The sequence below is a fragment of the Pimephales promelas genome, chromosome 6 (assembly GCF_988280905.1).
Source record: "Pimephales promelas chromosome 6, fPimPro1.hap1.1, whole genome shotgun sequence".
NCBI classification, from domain to species: domain Eukaryota; kingdom Metazoa; phylum Chordata; class Actinopteri; order Cypriniformes; family Leuciscidae; genus Pimephales; species Pimephales promelas.
The window spans coordinates 36,990,571-37,007,776 of NC_142774.1; the positions used below are offsets into that span (position 1 = coordinate 36,990,571).

Below are 17,206 nucleotides of genomic sequence, written 5' to 3' on the forward strand. Positions count from 1 at the left end.
CTTTTTATATCTGCAATGAAAGAATTTCATTTTGGTAATATTTCTATTATTATTTTTCAATTACTCTCTGATTTATATTCCAGACTGATTACCTGGTCATTATCAGAAATTTGTGATACATATCTATTTTGTAGCTTTAAATGACCTGGAACACATTTGGAAGCTATTATGTCGAAAAGTTTGTCGAAATGTCAAAATAACGACTATAGCTTTTTATGTTGAAAATAACAACTTATGTTAAAATAACGATATATCGAAATAACGAGATATTTTGTTGAAAAGGACTTAATTGTTGTGGTGCTTTGATCTTTCTTGCGGGTGATGTGCAGCTGTCCCTCCCTCGCACCGCCCATGTTGAGAAATGAAACCTTTCTTCAAAGGATGAAACGAAACTATTGTGATATCCAGGAAATGAAACTTCACCTTACCGGTACAGCATCACTCTCTCTGAGACAATCCAACGCGTTCTCATCCCAAAGCGCCATATAGGACGCTTTTGCAAAAGCGTAAACAGCAAAACAGCGCCTGAAAAAGTAACCTATTTTGTTATTAGACATTTCCGACGTGGTTGAGGATGGAGAAAATAAGTTATACGTTCAGTCAGCAATATGAGGAAAAAATCCGACCTTGCATCGACACTATCGATAATTTACGGTCTTTGGGAGTCGAAAAGGACTTGGCTTTGCCTGCCATCGCCGTCATTGGAGACCAAAGCTCAGGAAAGAGTTCTGTTCTGGAGGCGCTGTCAGGGGTAGCGTTACCCAGGGGAAGTGGTAAGGACAACACACACACACACACACACACACGCACGCATATATATATATGTGGGTAAAGTAATTACCAGAGCTTCTCTATGATTTTATAGTCCCATCTGAATTTTCCCAAGTAATCACGTGCGAATAGACCAGCTATGATGTTAGCCTTTATTGAGCTCTGTTGGTTGAACATGAGCCGAATATAAAGGTGTAACTGTTTTTGCAGTTTGACTATTAATTTTTCTACTGTGTAAGGTTTAATTACTATTTAAGTCATTTTTTTTTCTAGGAAAAAACTATAGACCCACTCACATTTCCACTGGCCCACCAAATATTGATTCCTGAACTCTTCCTAAGTTAAAACATTAGTATTTTGTTGTTTAAAAATGCATATGAACTTATTTTCTTTCCATTATTCGAGGTCTGAAAGCACTGCATCTTTTTTGTTATTTTGACCATATGTCGTTTTCGGCAAATAAATGCTCTAAATAACCTGTGGTAAAATTACATAACTCCATCTACCCCAGTAAAGCTGATCCCGCCCGAATAGGGCTTAAGACTCTTCAAAGAACATGGTAAAACTACATCTGGCCTCCACCATTTTGTACAGGAATTGTTACCCGATGCCCTCTTGAGCTCAAGATGATAAGAACTAAAGGCGAAGAGAAATGGCATGGGAAAATCAGTTACAAGAACTTTGAGGAAGACATTGATGACCCAGCAGCAGTGGAGAAAAAGATTCGTGAAGGTATTAAACGATTGCTTGAAAGCACTAGGTCTCTCTAAGTCAGTATTTCAACAATATCTAATTATGTTTGTAGCCCAGGATGAGATGGCTGGACCAGGTGTTGGTATTAGTGATGATCTCATCAGTCTGCAGATCCATTCTGCCAATGTTACTGACCTCACTCTCATTGACCTCCCCGGGATTGCACGAGTGGCTGTCAAAGGTCAGCCTGAAAATATTGGAGATCAGGTAAATATAACTTTCTCATAATTTCTTTTTTATAATCTATGCTTTTCTTTTTTTTTTACTTTCACTATATTTTTCATATATTTTGTTGTAAGTTAATGGTCTGTTTAAAGACATATGAACATTAATGAAATGCATTTCCAGATCAAGAGACTGATCAGGAAGTTTGTTACAAAGCAAGAAACTATCAACCTGGTTGTGGTGCCATGCAATGTTGACATCGCGACCACAGAAGCATTGCAGATGGCTCAGGAGGAGGACACTGATGGTGAAAGAACTTTAGGTGTGCAATACTCATTCCATTTAAAGGCTATACATCAGTAAAACCATATGTTACCATGCATTATATTCTGATCATATTTTTACTACACAACAGGCATCTTAACAAAGCCGGATCTGGTGGATAAGGGCACTGAAGGGACAGTGGTAGACATTGTGCACAATGAGGTCATTCACCTTACTAAAGGCTACATGATTGTAAGGTGCAGGGGACAAAAAGAGATTATAGATCAGGTCACTCTTAATGAGGCCACATTAACAGAGGATGCCTTCTTCAAAGACCATCCTCATTTCAGGTGGGTGAATAGTCTTAACTTTTAGTAAATCGCCTGCAGGATGCCCATAAAGTGCGCATGCAGATTTACCCATTATTTGGTATTTTAATAAATCAGGGCTGTTGTGTCCAGCTACAGGTCAATTTTATGATTTTGTTTTTCTCTCAGCAAACTTTATGAAGAAGGTTTTGCTACTATTCCCAAGTTGGCTGAGAAACTAACAATTGAATTGGTTCACCACATTCAGGTGAAATAATCTTTAGTAACAACAACAAAAAAGGCCTACAGGATTTCTAGACTTATAATAAACAGCTCGTTTTCATAATTTCCATGTACAAATCCCTGCCTCGTTTAGAAGAACAAATTGAGACAAAGCTCGCTGAAACACAGAAGCAACTGGAGGCATACGGCAACGGACCCCCATCAGATCCTGCAGAAAGACTGAGCTTTCTCATTGATGTGAGTACAGCCTTGGAATTTACACAGCTACTATATCAAAGAAGTGTGAATATTTAGTCATATTAATAAAAGTCTATTAATCTTTCACATTTTATCACTGAATTTAGAAAGTTACATCTTTCACACATGATACCCTCAATCTGACCTCTGGAGAAGAGGTTAAATGTGGATCAGATTTACTGATTTTTCCAGAACTTCGTAAAGAATTTGAAAAATGGAATGACTTCTTGATTCGGTCAGGATATAACTGTGAGTAAAACTTATGTAGGCTACTGTTGATTTTGTTTGTTTGTATACAAATACTTTAACCATATCCACATCTGAAGTAAATTTTACTGACCTAAATTGCTTATTTAATCTAAGTAACTTTTTACTTTGAATCAAAGTCATTTTTGGATTATTGGAAAATAAATATGTGGTAAATGTAAACATAAGAGTGCCTTCTGACATTATTCATAAATCCTTTGCAGTCAAAACAAAGATTGAGGAAGAAGTTGATAATTATGAAGCCAAATATCGGGGAAGAGAGCTTCCTGGATTCATCAATTACAAGACCTTTGAAGGGCTTGTTAGGAATCAGATCAAGCTGTTGGAGGAACCTGCCTTAAATACACTGAAGACTGTCTCTGGTTTGTGTTTTTTTATAAATATATATATTTTTATACTTTGTTTCTACAGTTTTTTTTTTAATCTTTTAATAATGTGTTGAATATTTTGGTAACACTTTACCTGAAGGGGTGTGCATAAGACTGACATGACACCCTCATAATCATGACATGATGTCATGAATAGGAAGGAGGGTTCAAGCAGGTTTATGACAACTGTCATTAAGTGTCTTTCGCTTAATTATGACATTTTTAATGCAAATATGACATTGTTAGAGATTACTTGGGAATGATACCTTGACATAAACCAATACGTCATAACCTGTCAGTGTCTTTGTCATGACAACTTGACATTACTAAGAGAACACAACCTGCCATAAACATGACATAGCAGATTAATTATCAAACTTAAGAAACCACGTTGCGGTTTTGACATTGGCTGTGATAAGTGTGGCTGGCTATGTCATGTTTATGACAGCATGTGTTGTCTTAGTAATGTCAAGTTGTCATGACAAAGACACTGACAGGTTATGATTTTATGGTTTATGTCAAGTTGTCAGGTGTCATGTCAGTCATGCACACCCCTTCAAGTAAAGTGGTACCAATATTTTCATATGGATCTTGTGCACAGGCCCTTTGTCATTATGAAACTGGTGGAGTCTTAGAACCAGTAAATCTAAATCCATTTTAACCACAACTGAACTGAACTTTCCGGTTTATCCAATTGATTTGCTGATTGTTTTATTTGTTGACAATACGTTTTGTTGCCTAGTGGATAAATATCAAAGATCACATTGAAAGGTGACTCATTAACACACTATGTCCTCAAGTAAAGCACGTAACCTTAAAGGAGTAGTTCACTTTAGAAAAAAAAAAATGTACTCACCCCCATGTCATCCAAGATGTTCTTTTCAGTTGAAAAGAAATGAAGGTTTTTGATGAAAACATTCCAGCATTTTTCTCCATATAATGGACTTCAATGGGAACCAAACGGTTCAAGGTCCAAAAGACACTTTCAGTACAAACTGCAAACTGTTCAAAGGGCTTTAAACGATTCCAGAAGACGAATAAGGGTCTTATCAAGTGAAACGATCGCTCATTTAATAAATAAATTACAAAGTTTAAGTTTTATAAGCACAAATGCTCGCCTCGCTCTGTACTGCGATGCACGTTCGTGACTCTCCTGTTCATCAAAGTGAACGAATCTTTTTCCAAGTCAATTCGTTCATTTCGTTTGTTGAATGAAAGTTCCTATCCGGATCAGATTGATCCAATCCGATGTTGCTTTGAAAAACTGGCTCGAAAGTAAGCTGGATTTACGTGATCACGGATCGCAAAAAAAAAAAAAAAAAGGATTACTAAATCCGGATCAATTTGAAAAACCGGGCCCTGGATTCACTGGATAATCAAGCTTTCAAGCTGGAAGTTTGGTAAAGAAGCTATATTAACAGTGTTTTTATATTTTACATAGATGTGGTTAGAAGGAAGTTCGTCCAGCTGGCACAGTGCAGCTTCATTGGATTCCCTAATCTTCTGACAACAGCAAAGGTAGTTTATATTTTTTTGAATGACAATGTTTCTGGCAATACACAAATTCAGTGTTCATTTCAAACATCTTAGTTGGATTTCTTGGACTGTCAAGTAGACACAGTTTGACAAATTGATTGAATGTTAATATCACATTCTACACAAATAAATCACAGTACTTTTCAGTGACAAATATTTTATCACTTATCAGTTTTTTTAAATACTTTCTAAGACTAAGATCGAAGCCATCAAGCTGGATAAAGAATCATTGGCAGAATCCATGCTGAGGACCCAATTCAAGATGGAGCTCATTGTTTACAGTCAAGATGGCTCATACAGCCAGAGCTTGAGAGATTCAAAGGAAAAGATGGAAGAGGATGGAGACAGTTTTGGTAGCATAAGCTTTAGCACAGACAATCATGCTACCTTGCGAGAGATGAGTTTGCACCTAGAGTCCTACTTCACGGTAAGTGTGCCAACTAAAGCTTTATGTGCCATCAGAGGAAGTTCAAAATGTATTGTATATCTGAGATGCTGTCTTACCTCACCAGATTGCAAGCAAGCGTCTAGCCGACCAGATCCCAATGGTGATCCGCTATATGTTGCTCCAGGAAGCAGCTTTGGAGCTGCAAAGGAACATGTTGCAGTTGCTGCATGATAAAGATGGTGTGGACAACCTGCTTAAAGAAGACTTTGACATTGGACAAAAGCGGGAGAGCTTACTGAGTCGCCAGAAACGTCTGATGAAAGCACGAAGCCTCCTGGTTACCTATTAGAAATCACTTCATATAGCTGATTCCAACAGTTTCAATGCAACAAATAATAATAAAATGAACTCTCAATTGGTCATAGCTTGAAATATTCAACATGGGGAACAATAATGTAAACTTGCATGATGTTGTTGTTTTATTTTGGAAAATTCAATTGAGCAATTTTCATGAAACATAAGAATTATTTGCAGCAACTTTTATGTAGAGAGCAACCATACATTTGTGTTGTTTTATTTCCTTTACTATTAATTCATTTATAATCATTTAATCAATGTATTATTCCATTTAATGGTATAATTATTTAAACCATTTACTTATTACACGAATTCATTAATTGATCAGTCATTTTATATTATCATTTATGAGTCCTTATTGAAGAAAAGTGAATGATCTAAGGATTTTAGCAACCTGGAGAGAGAGAGAGAGAGAGAGAGAGAGAGAGAGAGAGAGAGAGAGAGAGAGAGCACAGCTATATATTTGACTGTTTTATTTCCTTTTATATTCATCATTTTCTTATTCTATTTAATAATGTAAAAGTTTATATTAATTGTTTGAACCATTCATATTCTAGACTGATCAGTTATTTTATACTATTTTTCCTTCACGGTTTAACCTTAGCTTTATGTTTTGAGCTGGGTTGTCTTCAAGAATAAGACATACGAGAATGTCTTTATTTCACGGTTTTTAACAATCGCAGATTTTCCATTGCTACTGCTTGTATAATAATACTTATTGAATTTGTGCTGCTCAGACAAAGTTTTACTGAGCATTAAAATGCTCAGTAAAAAATAATCAATTATGATTATTAAATAACCTTGGGTCATTTTACCATCACTTTGTCTTCTGCTTTCAGAAAATGGTCTACGGAAGATGTCATCAATCTGACTCTTGGGCTCATTGAAGCATTTATGTCTGTCATTTATCTCCAATAAAATTTTGTTTTAGATTGTTGTTTTCATGGACACAAATCATAAACGATCCCACTACAATGGTCACACACTACATCTCTCCTTTATTAGTGACTTTATAAACTACAGAGTCTTCTTTCATTGCTTTTGAAAGAAACTTAAATCTAAATGACTGGACAACTACATTCCTTCTCTGGGGAACAACTAAACTATAGGCAAATGATAACAGGGGTCAGAGCGGCACATACCATTGTACAGCAATAACGATTATGCTCATTTTCTCTGTTGTGATTTACACCTTACACAGGAAGGCAATTTTAACCACAGCATGGTTAAAAATAAACTAAACTAAATAACTACAATAAAAAGATGCTTGATAGCATAAACATTCATTACATATATACATTTGTACAATGTTTGTCAAACAAAGACAGAAAGGACCAATATTTCTGTGCCAAAAAGCAAGCTATTGAAGAAGCCAGACACTACTTGTCTGTGTGGGATTTGAGCTTCCTCTCCCAAAGTTTCTGATGGTCTGAGAACCCCTGCTTTCCTTTGTTGAAGGAATTGGGTCCAGCCGATGTGGGCGTTTCTCTGAAAATCAAAAGGTTGTCAACAGTACTGTATTATACCATACAGTACTATAACTTACAATTGAAATGAAGTTTAATTGAATTAAAATGAAATCCAACCTGCCAATATTCTTCATCCTCATCTTTGCTTCAGGTGGCATTTCTTCAGGCTCGCTCTGAAACATAAAACAAAACTGGCATTTAAACACAGTGCATGCAAATTTATCAGGTAAGATGATAATCTGATCATATTTTGACCAATTCCAAAACACATCAATCATCACTTCTAATATACATCATCTATAAGTGATATATAATTGTTAACAAGGGATGGAAGTGAAAAATGCCTTATTCTGATGTGCTTAATAAATAAACAGGTTTTCTTTTACAGGTAATTTAACTCACAAATTATGAAATGTCCATGAGAAGGATGCAATGCTACAGAAATTTCAAAATTATAACGAGACCAAAAAAAAAAAAAAAAAAAGATGATCAGAATATCTAACTTGCCTAATAATGAACGCACTGTATTACATTAAACATAAGTATTACGTAAAAATGGTAATTATGTAAGAATCAAATTTAACGAGCAAAGCACAATCAAATATTACATGACTTCACACATAAAGCATTATTATTAAATTACTATATTAATGAATGACACGTACATCATCATCCTCGTTAAAAACAGATGCAAGTCCAGCTTTCTTGGCGGGTAAGGCAGGTGTGGGTTCTTTAGGTTTCTAAAATAGGGGGAACAAAACACCATTTTTAAATGTTCACAATTCAAAAGCTCAAAGTATTATTATTTAGTTTAAGAAAAATCTATATAGAAGTATGTAAGCAGAACACCATATACATACACTAGCTCCAAGCTTGATAGAGATGGACGTAGGCTTCTTCGCAGTCATGCTAAACCCCGATTTAAACATTTTCGGGGGAGCTGGATTGCTTTTAGCCTCATCTTCTGGATCGCTCTCATGAGCAGGCCGCTTTCGCAGACTGTCCCCTGATGCCGTGCTGGAAGAGACAGTCTTAGTTTTCACACTGCTTCCCTTCTCTTCTGGTCCTGCTGGAGGCGAAACAACTTACCAAGGTGAGCGACTGTTGCCTTGGAGACCAAAGGTGAGCTAGTTACCTGAAAGATGAGGGACGCCAGGAGGACCTGCTCAGAGAGAAGCTGTTGAGCCTAAAATCTAATTGATTAGCTTGATTCATTTGATTAGAACTAATTGTCAGATACAACAGCAATACCAAATAAAATGGAACTGGCTGCTTTCAGCAAAAAATGGAATTTGAAGTTGCTATTGAAAAAAATGCTATTGCTATTATAAAATATGCTATTGTCTAGTTACAAACATTACAATATTGCAGAACCACAGTACATAGATGGTAATAATTCCTATAGTATATAAAAGAACTATGGTATTACTGGTCTGATTATACCATATGTGTAATCTGGTTCTGGCATAGTAATATTTGTAACTATTTTCCATATGAATTATTACCATATGATATCACCTATAGTATTTACATGACACTTTACGGTCGAATCACACCACCATATATTTACCATAGGGGTCATGGTAATAATTAGTAGGCTAATTGTCATGTATGTACTTACTCACCGTCTTATACTAACATTGAGGTATTCTTCGCATTTACATAACGTAAATTGCCATGGTAATAAAATGGCGTAACGTTAGTGATTCTATCATAGAGTACCGTAAATACCATAGGTTGTATGGTAATAATAATTCATATGGTAAATATCAAAGAACCATGGAACAGATTTGATGTCATCAAACACAGTAATACCATAGTACTTTGATAATTACCATACAACCTTTGGTATTTACATAGTACTCTTTGATAGGATCACTACGCCATTTTATTACCATATATAACGTTATGTAAAGGCATTTCTAAGAATACCTCAATGATTTTATAAAACGGTAAATACATAAACATCACGTTATTAAAACGCATGTACCATGGTACTCAAATGAACTTCCGCGAATGAATTAAGTTATGTTAATTTACAAATCCATAAACTCATGGTATTTATTTTGAGCTTCTGTTTGCGAATGGATCAAAGATCCACCGATCAAAATTCAGCTGGGCAAAATACAACATTCTTATGCATTTGATGTTGTTAAGGTAACGTACATTAGATATTAGTGTTAAATATTACGCATCTGAAACCACATCATGGAACAGAAAACAGCTCGTTACTATTACCAGCTAACATAGCTAGCATGCTAAATTTAGTTCCAAAAAAGTCCACATCTATGGCTATAACTTTATTTTTTAACTACATTAAGAAAATACAAGTACTACAAATATTCCCGAAGACCTTTAAGAGTTAATTAATTTGAAAATTAAAACAGTTTTGACAGTTTCACCTCCTTCTTTAGAGGGGCCTTCGCTGCAGCACTTCACATTCGCCATCGTATGATTCTGCTTTGAACAAGTACGGCTCCCGGATAGGACAAAATACCTCTGCAGTCGCAACAAGAAAAGAATCAAACCCTCCTTTGTACTGCTCCTGCTCTTCCACTGATAAACATCGCCATCTAGCGTACAGAGTGAGCCAATATGACCAAATCCTGGAAATTAAGTGACAGAAGCACATGTGCAATATATATTCAATATATATGAATTGATATAGTATATATATCAATATATATACTATATACAATATATACAATATATACACTACAGATATATATATATATATATATATATATATATATAGGCCTATATATATATCTGTAGTGTTCTATTAAATATGGATAACAATGGGCCGCTCTAAACACCATTAAAACAAAAATATAAAATAGGCCTGTAGACTGAATATAGGCCTAGGCTGTCTGCATTTTTAAAAGATTTTTGCTCATCATTTTGCATGTTATTGGTGTTGTCATGTTTTATTTATTTTTATTTTCTGTCATCAATCAAATATTTTCATATACATTTTGATAATTTGTATGCCCCTTTATATCTTTATTAAATGATAATTTTTTATTAAACTTTTTTTTCCAATGAAAAGTTTGCCAGGGCAAGGGTGACCATTGGAGCTTATAAAACTTAAACTTTGTTGTTATTTTTATTTTATTTTTTTTTAATGAGCGATCGTTTCGCTTGATTAGACCCTTATTCATTGTCAAATCGTTTAAAGCCCTTTGAACACTTTGCACTGAAACTGTCTTTTGGACCTTGAACCGTTTGGTTACCAGTAAAGTGCGTTATATGGAGAAAAATCCTGGAATGTTTTCATCAAAAACCTTAATTTCTTTTCGACTGAAGAAAGAAAGACATGGACATCTTGGATGACATGGGGTGAGTAAATTATCTGCAAAAGAGATTTTTTTTTTCTTCTTTTTTTTTTTCCCAAAAGTGAACTACTCCTTTAAGGAAATGCAAATTCACATGTACAGTGGAGCGCACATGCTCAAACAAACCCCGCAGGTTTGCATAATATTCTTTATTAGTTTTTATTTATTGAATCTGTTTTTGAAAGTGAGATGAGTAAATAGGCTACATGCTCATTAACCTAGCACTACAATGGGCTATATGCACGCACGCATAAATTCCGCATTTGACGCAAGGATGCTCGTCTTTGTGCATAATGTTTTTTTTTTTTTTTTTTTTAAATTTTATCTATTTTTCTACTTGATGTATCCCCTGTGCTTTGTGTTCAATAAAAAAAAAAAAAAAAAAAAAAAAAAACGCAAGGATGCTCGTCCATTTCCGGTTGTGGAGATTATAGCGGAGGAAAACAATAGGTTACTGTCGTAACCCCGGTTCTCTGAAACATCGAGTGGAGAGATCCACCTATGGGAAGGGCATCCGTACCTGACCTCTGCAGAAGCATCCAATTGCACCAAGTCTGGCTAGACAGACAGAAGCGCGCGGCCAGTGCCCGATGAGGCCACACCCCTCACCCACGGGCATATAACATCTGGGCGCGCTGCTATTCCTCAGTAAGTATATTCGCTTCTCGTGCGGCAAGCGGGGCAAAGCTGGTGGATCTCTCCACTCGATGTTTCAGAGAACCGGGGTTACGACAGTAACCTATTGTTCTCTTTCATCATCTCGTGTTCGAGATCCACCTATGGGAGAGACATGGAAAGCTCCCCGATTGCCCAATACACTCACAGTGAGGTTCTGAAGCCAGAGAAGGACGGTCACCTCAGGGAGGCGGTGCCTGACACGTCCCTTAATCATGAGCCTGCGATGGTGAAACCACACCTAACTAATGTGGACAAGCAGGACATGAAATACGCATGGGACACATGCGAGATAGTAACCCCAACCCACCAAGACATAATCTATACCCGAAAGGGGAAGAAATGATAGGTGACAGGAATGAACATGGCCAGTCAGCCCATTCACTCTTAATGGTATATATATACCAACAGGGTTACAGCAGGGAGGGGCTAAGACGACCCGACCCCTAGAACCGAATGTGCTACCAAGGTACTGGTGACATCCAGCCGGTAGTAGCGCACGAAGGTATGAGGAGAAGCCCAACTGGCAGCGGAGCAGATGTCCTGCAGTGACACTCCCCTAAACAGAGCCCAAGAGGTGGCTAAACCTCTTGTGGAATGAGCTCTGATGCCCCTAGGGGGCTGCACTCTCTTTGCTTTGTAAGCCATGGTAATAGCATCCACAACCCAATGTGAGAGGCGTTGCTTCAAAATTGGACTCCCTAAGTGAGGGGGAGCCCATGAAACAAAGAGCTGGTCGCTCTTCCGGAAAGCATTCGTCCTGGTCATATATGCCTGTAAGGCACGGACTGGACACAGAGCGTTCAGCCTCTGATCCTCTAGAGAGGTAAAAAGGTGGAGGGTGAAAAGCGGACAGCTCCAACACCTCCGAAGTGAACGCAGGGAAGCACTTCGGCATGAAGGCCGGGTTAGGCTTAAGGAAGACCTTATCTCCACTAAGAGAGAACTAGAGCACGAAGGATGAACCGAGAGTGCATGTAGCTAACTGACACGTTTAGCAGATGCCAAGGCCAAAAGCAAAGCTGTCTTGAGAGACAGCAGCTTAAGGGATATACTATCCAAAGGCTCAAAGGGTGTTGAGACAGAGCTTCCAGCACCATGGAGAGGTCCCACTCCGGGACAGTTCTCCTGACGACTGGCAAAGAGCGGCGTGCACCCTTCATAAATCTACGGATTAGAGGGTGCTGACCGACGGTCGAGCCCTCAAAACCCACATGACAGGCTGAAATAGCAGCCAAGTGGACCTTAATGGTGGAAAAGGACCTGCCTTTATCCATGAGGTCTTGAAGGAAACACAAAATATCAGGAACTGAACACTGATAAGATGTGAAACCGCGCCCATCGCACCACCCCTCGAACACTTGCCACTTACAGCCATATAAGGGCCGTGTAGAGACGGCCCTGGCATTCTGAATAGTGGTGACCACACGCGGCGAAAGCCCAAGTGCGTTCAGGTTCGTCCTCTCACGGGCCAGGCCCAGAGAGCCAACCTGTCCGGCTGGGGGTGGTAAATCTCACCGTTGGCTTGGGATAATAGATCCGTGCGAACGGGAAGGCACAATGGCTAGGCGTATAACAGAGGGATTATCTCCGCCAGCCACGGTGCTTTGGGCCATCTGGGTGCTATCAGAATGAGAGACAGGCCCTGCTCTCTCACCCTGGCCAATGTGGGAATATCAGGCACAGGGGAGGAAAAGCATACAGGAGCACTCTAGGCCATGGGTGGGCCAGTGCGTCTACCCCCGAGGGGCGCGTCCACGTCCCTTAGAGAGAAGAACATAGGACAATGGCAGTTTCCGCGCGAGGCGAATAGATCTACGCTCGCCCGTCCAAATCTCATCCATAGCATTTCCACTATCTGCGGATGAAGACGCCAATCCCGTAGATTGGGTTTCCCCTTGACAGCAGATATGCGCCGACGTTCAGAATGCCTGGGACGTGAGTCGCGCGTAGCGACAAGAAAACCCGTCTGCTCCACACCAAGAGCTTGTGAGCTAGGAGGTGAAGTTTCGACGAGCGCAAGCTGTCCTGACGGTTGATATATGCCACAGCCGTGGTATTGTCGCACCGTACCAGCACATGATGTCCCTGCAGGCGAGGCAGAAAATGATTCAGAGCTTTACAATTGGTGAAAAAGCTCTAAATAATTTATATGTGCTGAACGTAGTCTGTTTGGCCACAGACCGTTCACCGTTTTGCCCTCCTGGGTGGCACCCCAGCCTGTTAAGGATGCATCTGTCGTCACCACTTTCCGCATCGTAACCGCCCCGAGAGGGGTTCCCCGTGCGTAAAAGTCTGCGTTCTTCCAATGGCGCAGGGCTGCAGTGCACGCGCGCGCGTCACTGTAACCGAGCGGCAAAGGTCGCGAATCGGGCTGAAATGTAGCGACAAAACCCATTTCATGAACGCCCTCATCTTAAGGAGTCCTAATGGCACAACTTGGGTGGATGAAGCCATGAGACCCTGCATCCTGAGACATGTGCGATATTGCACTTTCGCCCCTTCTCTGAACTGTGACAGACAGCTCATAGAGAGCGAACGCGCTCTAGAGAGAGACGCGCTCGCATGGCAACCGAGTTCAACTCCAAACCCAGGAAATTGACATTCTGACTGGGCGTGAGAATTGCTCTTGCCCACGTTCACTTGGAACCCGAGCGATGTGATGTGCGCGAGCACACGGCCGGTGTCCTGCAACACCTTCTCCTTCGATTCGGCTATGATGAGCCAATCGTCTATGTAAGTCAGGATTCTCAGACCTGTTATTCTCAGAGGCGTTAAGCCCGCCTCCGCGCACAGACAGAAAGACCGGGGACTCAAACTGAGTCCAAACAGAAGAACTGTGAATTCGCAACATATGCCCTGGTAGGCAAAACGAAGAAAATTCCTGTGCGGAGGATAAATGCTTATGTGAAAGAAAGCATCTTTCAGATCGACTGATGTGAACCAGTCGTTCTGTTTTATGGCACGGGCGAGAGCGCCCTGTGTCAGCATTCTGAAGGTGTATTTCCTCAAATGTTTGTTCAACACTCGAAGGTCCAAGATAGGGCGGAGAGAGCCGCCTTTCTTTGGAACCAGAAAATACCGGGAATAAAAACCCTGGTTCATCAGATTGGGGGGTACCACCTGAATCGCTCCCTTGTTTAAGAGAGATGAATTTTCCTCTTCCAGAATGTGAGAAGCTTTCTCTTCCGTGTGAGAAAAGAGAATGCCGTTGAAATGAGAGGGTTTTACTGCGAATTGCAATCTGTAACCCTGCATTATTGTACGCATAACCCACTCGGGAGCCGAAACGGTTCGCCAAGCCGCTTCGTGACTCGCGAGTGTCCCCGCTCGGGACAGAGCAGAGCTGTGTCTTGAGACCAACAGAATTATTTGTGATGCAATGGCGCCATCTCGTGGGCACACTAGAGGCGACATGCGGGGGTTCGGGGGGGGTTTCCTCTCTCTGCAGTGAGAAGGTTCTCTCTGCGGAAAGAGGTTTTTCCTCCGAAACGAATTTGTTAGATTCGTTATTATATGTGTTTGTGTGTTTTGTGTTGGGCAAACACTGCGTGAACTGGGCAAACATAGTGTGGTGTACACTGTGCTAAACTTTACCCACAAGGAGCCCCTTGAAATTGGGGGGAAAAACACACATCTCCTGAACACATGAACTGGGCAGTCTCAAGTGCAGGCAGAAAATACTATCCATTTTTAAGGATATATAAGAATAGTTTGTTTAAACGTGTATTTAGTTATGTGTTGGGAAACACAATGACCAAGCCTTCCACACACACAACGTGCACTAGAAACACATGGCTTGCAGCCGCAACTGAGCTGTGCGAGCCCAGCTGGTTGATTTGTGAGGCAATGGCGCCATCTTGAGGGTAGACTCGGGGCGACATGCAAGGGATCAGAGAGATTTGCTCTCTATGTTGACACAGATATAAAAATCTGCACGAATTCATTTGATTCGTTTAATAATAGTTTGTGTTTTGTGTTGGGAAACACTGGGGCAAGCCTTTAATAACTGGGTGAGGGAACCAAGTGTGTGCGGTGTGGTAACACTGCTTATGTACTTCCCTCACAACAGCCCCCCTGTGGCTTGGTAGCCACGAGACGGGATTACCCGACCGTCCGAGGGAGACCCCGTGTCTTTCGGACAAGGGTTCCGGGACCGGGAGAATACGGAGGGCTCGTGGCCCGTGAACGCGGGCTGGAGGCTCCCATGGTGGAACAGCAGGCGGGCTGCTAGCGTTCAGGGCCGCCTTCCTACTCATCAAGGCCCGTGAGACAGTGTTAACAGTCTAGCGGGAGGCTCTAGGCGCGCTTGAGAGCTTCGCGAACACTGGAAAAAACGTTGAAGAGTTGTTTCCTCAGGCTGTTTGGCGGTGGTACCCGCGTTTACCCGTCGTAAATATTCCTATCCTGGTCGGTGGCGCTCTATGGAGCTGGCCACACAATGTTGAGACGAACGGCCGCTCGCTCACAAACTTCCAGGAGGATCGACTGAGGCAAAACCGCGTGAGCGCTAGCTTAGGGTAACGTTAGAAAGACCGCGTCATCCTCGTCGCCGGAACCGTACCGGTTCGTCAACGAGAGTGAGGTTTTCCCGCGAAGATGTCCTCTTCAGGGAATGCGGATTGGGCTGAATACCGCTCAAATATTTTATCTGTGGCGCTCCGGGAGTCCCCCGGTAGCGCGTCATCATCACCGTGTCCCCCATCCGAGTAAGAAATGCCAAGCACGGTGCGCTGGATAGTGCAACTAAAGCCGGCTTTGTAAAAAGCTACATGGGCAGCAATTACAATGACCGCAATTCTCCGGGTTCTCCAAAGCTTCTTGAGCGTGCTAAGCCCAAGCGGACCGCGCAGAACGAGAGGGTCCTTAGCGGCGATGAGAGCACCACACGCGGCCGGGCAGGCTCGTCGTGATGGACTGTTCCCCAGGGGAAGCGGCTGTTTAGACGGTCACATAGCCATGGGTGGGCCAGCGGTGAAGAACTCGGAAAATACGTGGCGGGCAGCCATGTAAGGAGGAGCAGGTGAAGGACAGTGAGAGCTCGGCGGCTCCGGATGCAAAAAACACAGCGGATAGGCTGAAGAAAAACGACTGTCACTCACGTCTGGCGGAGGCTGATCTGGCGATATGTCCTCCTGTAGACTCGAAAGTGGACAGCGTAACGTTAATCCAACCGAACTGTTTCAGTGCAGAGGTCGCGAGAAGCGAATGTCAACTGAGGAATAGCAGCGCGCCCAGATGTTATATGCCCGTGGGTGAGGGGTGTGGCCTCATCGGGCACTGGCCGCGCGCTTCTGTCTGTCTAGCCAGACTTGGTGCAATTGGATGCTTCTGCAGAGGTCAGGTACGGATGCCCTTCCCATAGGTGGATCTCGAACACGAGATGATGAAAGAGAACCGAGGAAAACGGGATTATGGCAGAGTCTTCAAAATTTACTGTCCTCCAGTCTTTGAAATGAAACGTACATACCACGTTTAGATGTAATTTTATAGTTATATTTATTTAAGAAGAAATAGAAGCATAAACACAACAAGGGGTGTCTGTTTTATCTGTTTTTGTGACTAACGTTTCTTTAGTATAGACCATTTCACAAGATGTAAACAGCACTGGTCCAGAAACACTTCCTGTTTCAGTTTGTAACTGTTTTCTTTATTTCACATGTAAAGAAAACATCTTAAAGATGTTTGTTTCACTTTTTGATTCAGTTTTAAGTGTTCTGTTGGTTGTATTTAATCCCAGCTTATATGTAGTGTTAAAAAACTGAAACAGGAAGTGCTTCTGGACCAGTGTTGTTTACATCTTGTGAAATGGTCTATAACCATGGAGTATAAAATTCAATATAAATTCTCGGTATTGCATTGGACTCTACGATCGGCGGAAGTTATCGAGCATCCCTAATGCTTCACCGGAAATACCGCCGTGCATAGAGCCCCAGCATCATGTTAACACAGAGGCGTTGTGTGCATTTAGTCCCGATTACTCTCAACACGAGGAGAGTACGTCATTTAAGAAATGTTAAACAAAGTAAACCCATTAGGCTACTTATTTGTAAAAGTAATTCAGATATTT

The 17,206-nt window shown here is 40.9% G+C and overlaps 2 protein-coding genes and 1 pseudogene across 8 annotated transcripts; 1 reads left to right on the top strand and 2 right to left on the bottom strand.

The window, feature by feature from the left end:
- The first annotated feature begins 391 nt into the window (after positions 1-391).
- On the top strand, positions 392-6,589 carry LOC120468850 (interferon-induced GTP-binding protein MxA). Its single transcript, XM_039657464.2, has 12 exons — positions 392-773; positions 1,366-1,503; positions 1,577-1,731; positions 1,873-2,011; positions 2,105-2,303; positions 2,451-2,529; positions 2,619-2,741; positions 2,849-2,990; positions 3,212-3,370; positions 4,818-4,894; positions 5,106-5,339; positions 5,425-6,589. The coding sequence occupies exons 1-12, from the start codon at positions 575-577 to the stop codon at positions 5,647-5,649; spliced, it is 1,869 nt and encodes a 622-aa protein (XP_039513398.2). The 5' UTR covers positions 392-574; the 3' UTR covers positions 5,650-6,589.
- Positions 6,590-6,635: 46 nt separating this feature from the next.
- Positions 6,636-9,640, bottom strand: pcnp (PEST proteolytic signal containing nuclear protein). 7 transcript variants are annotated; one of them, XM_039657482.2, is made up of 6 exons: positions 9,529-9,623; positions 8,216-8,288; positions 7,987-8,143; positions 7,792-7,866; positions 7,244-7,299; positions 6,636-7,145 (listed from the first exon to the last, which is right to left on the bottom strand). In XM_039657482.2, the coding sequence occupies exons 3-6, from the start codon at positions 8,053-8,055 to the stop codon at positions 7,037-7,039; spliced, it is 309 nt and encodes a 102-aa protein (XP_039513416.1). In that variant the 5' UTR covers positions 8,056-8,143; positions 8,216-8,288; positions 9,529-9,623; the 3' UTR covers positions 6,636-7,036. The 7 variants fall into 7 exon arrangements, with proteins under 7 accessions (XP_039513416.1, XP_039513410.1, XP_039513411.1 ...); XM_039657476.2 differs by having other exon boundaries at positions 7,987-8,195; positions 8,262-8,288; positions 9,529-9,601; XM_039657477.2 differs by having other exon boundaries at positions 7,987-8,192; positions 8,262-8,288; positions 9,529-9,589.
- A 1,269-nt stretch (positions 9,641-10,909) lies between these two features.
- On the bottom strand, positions 10,910-13,393 carry LOC120461666 (uncharacterized; annotated as a pseudogene).
- Between the last annotated feature and the right edge of the window lie 3,813 nt (positions 13,394-17,206).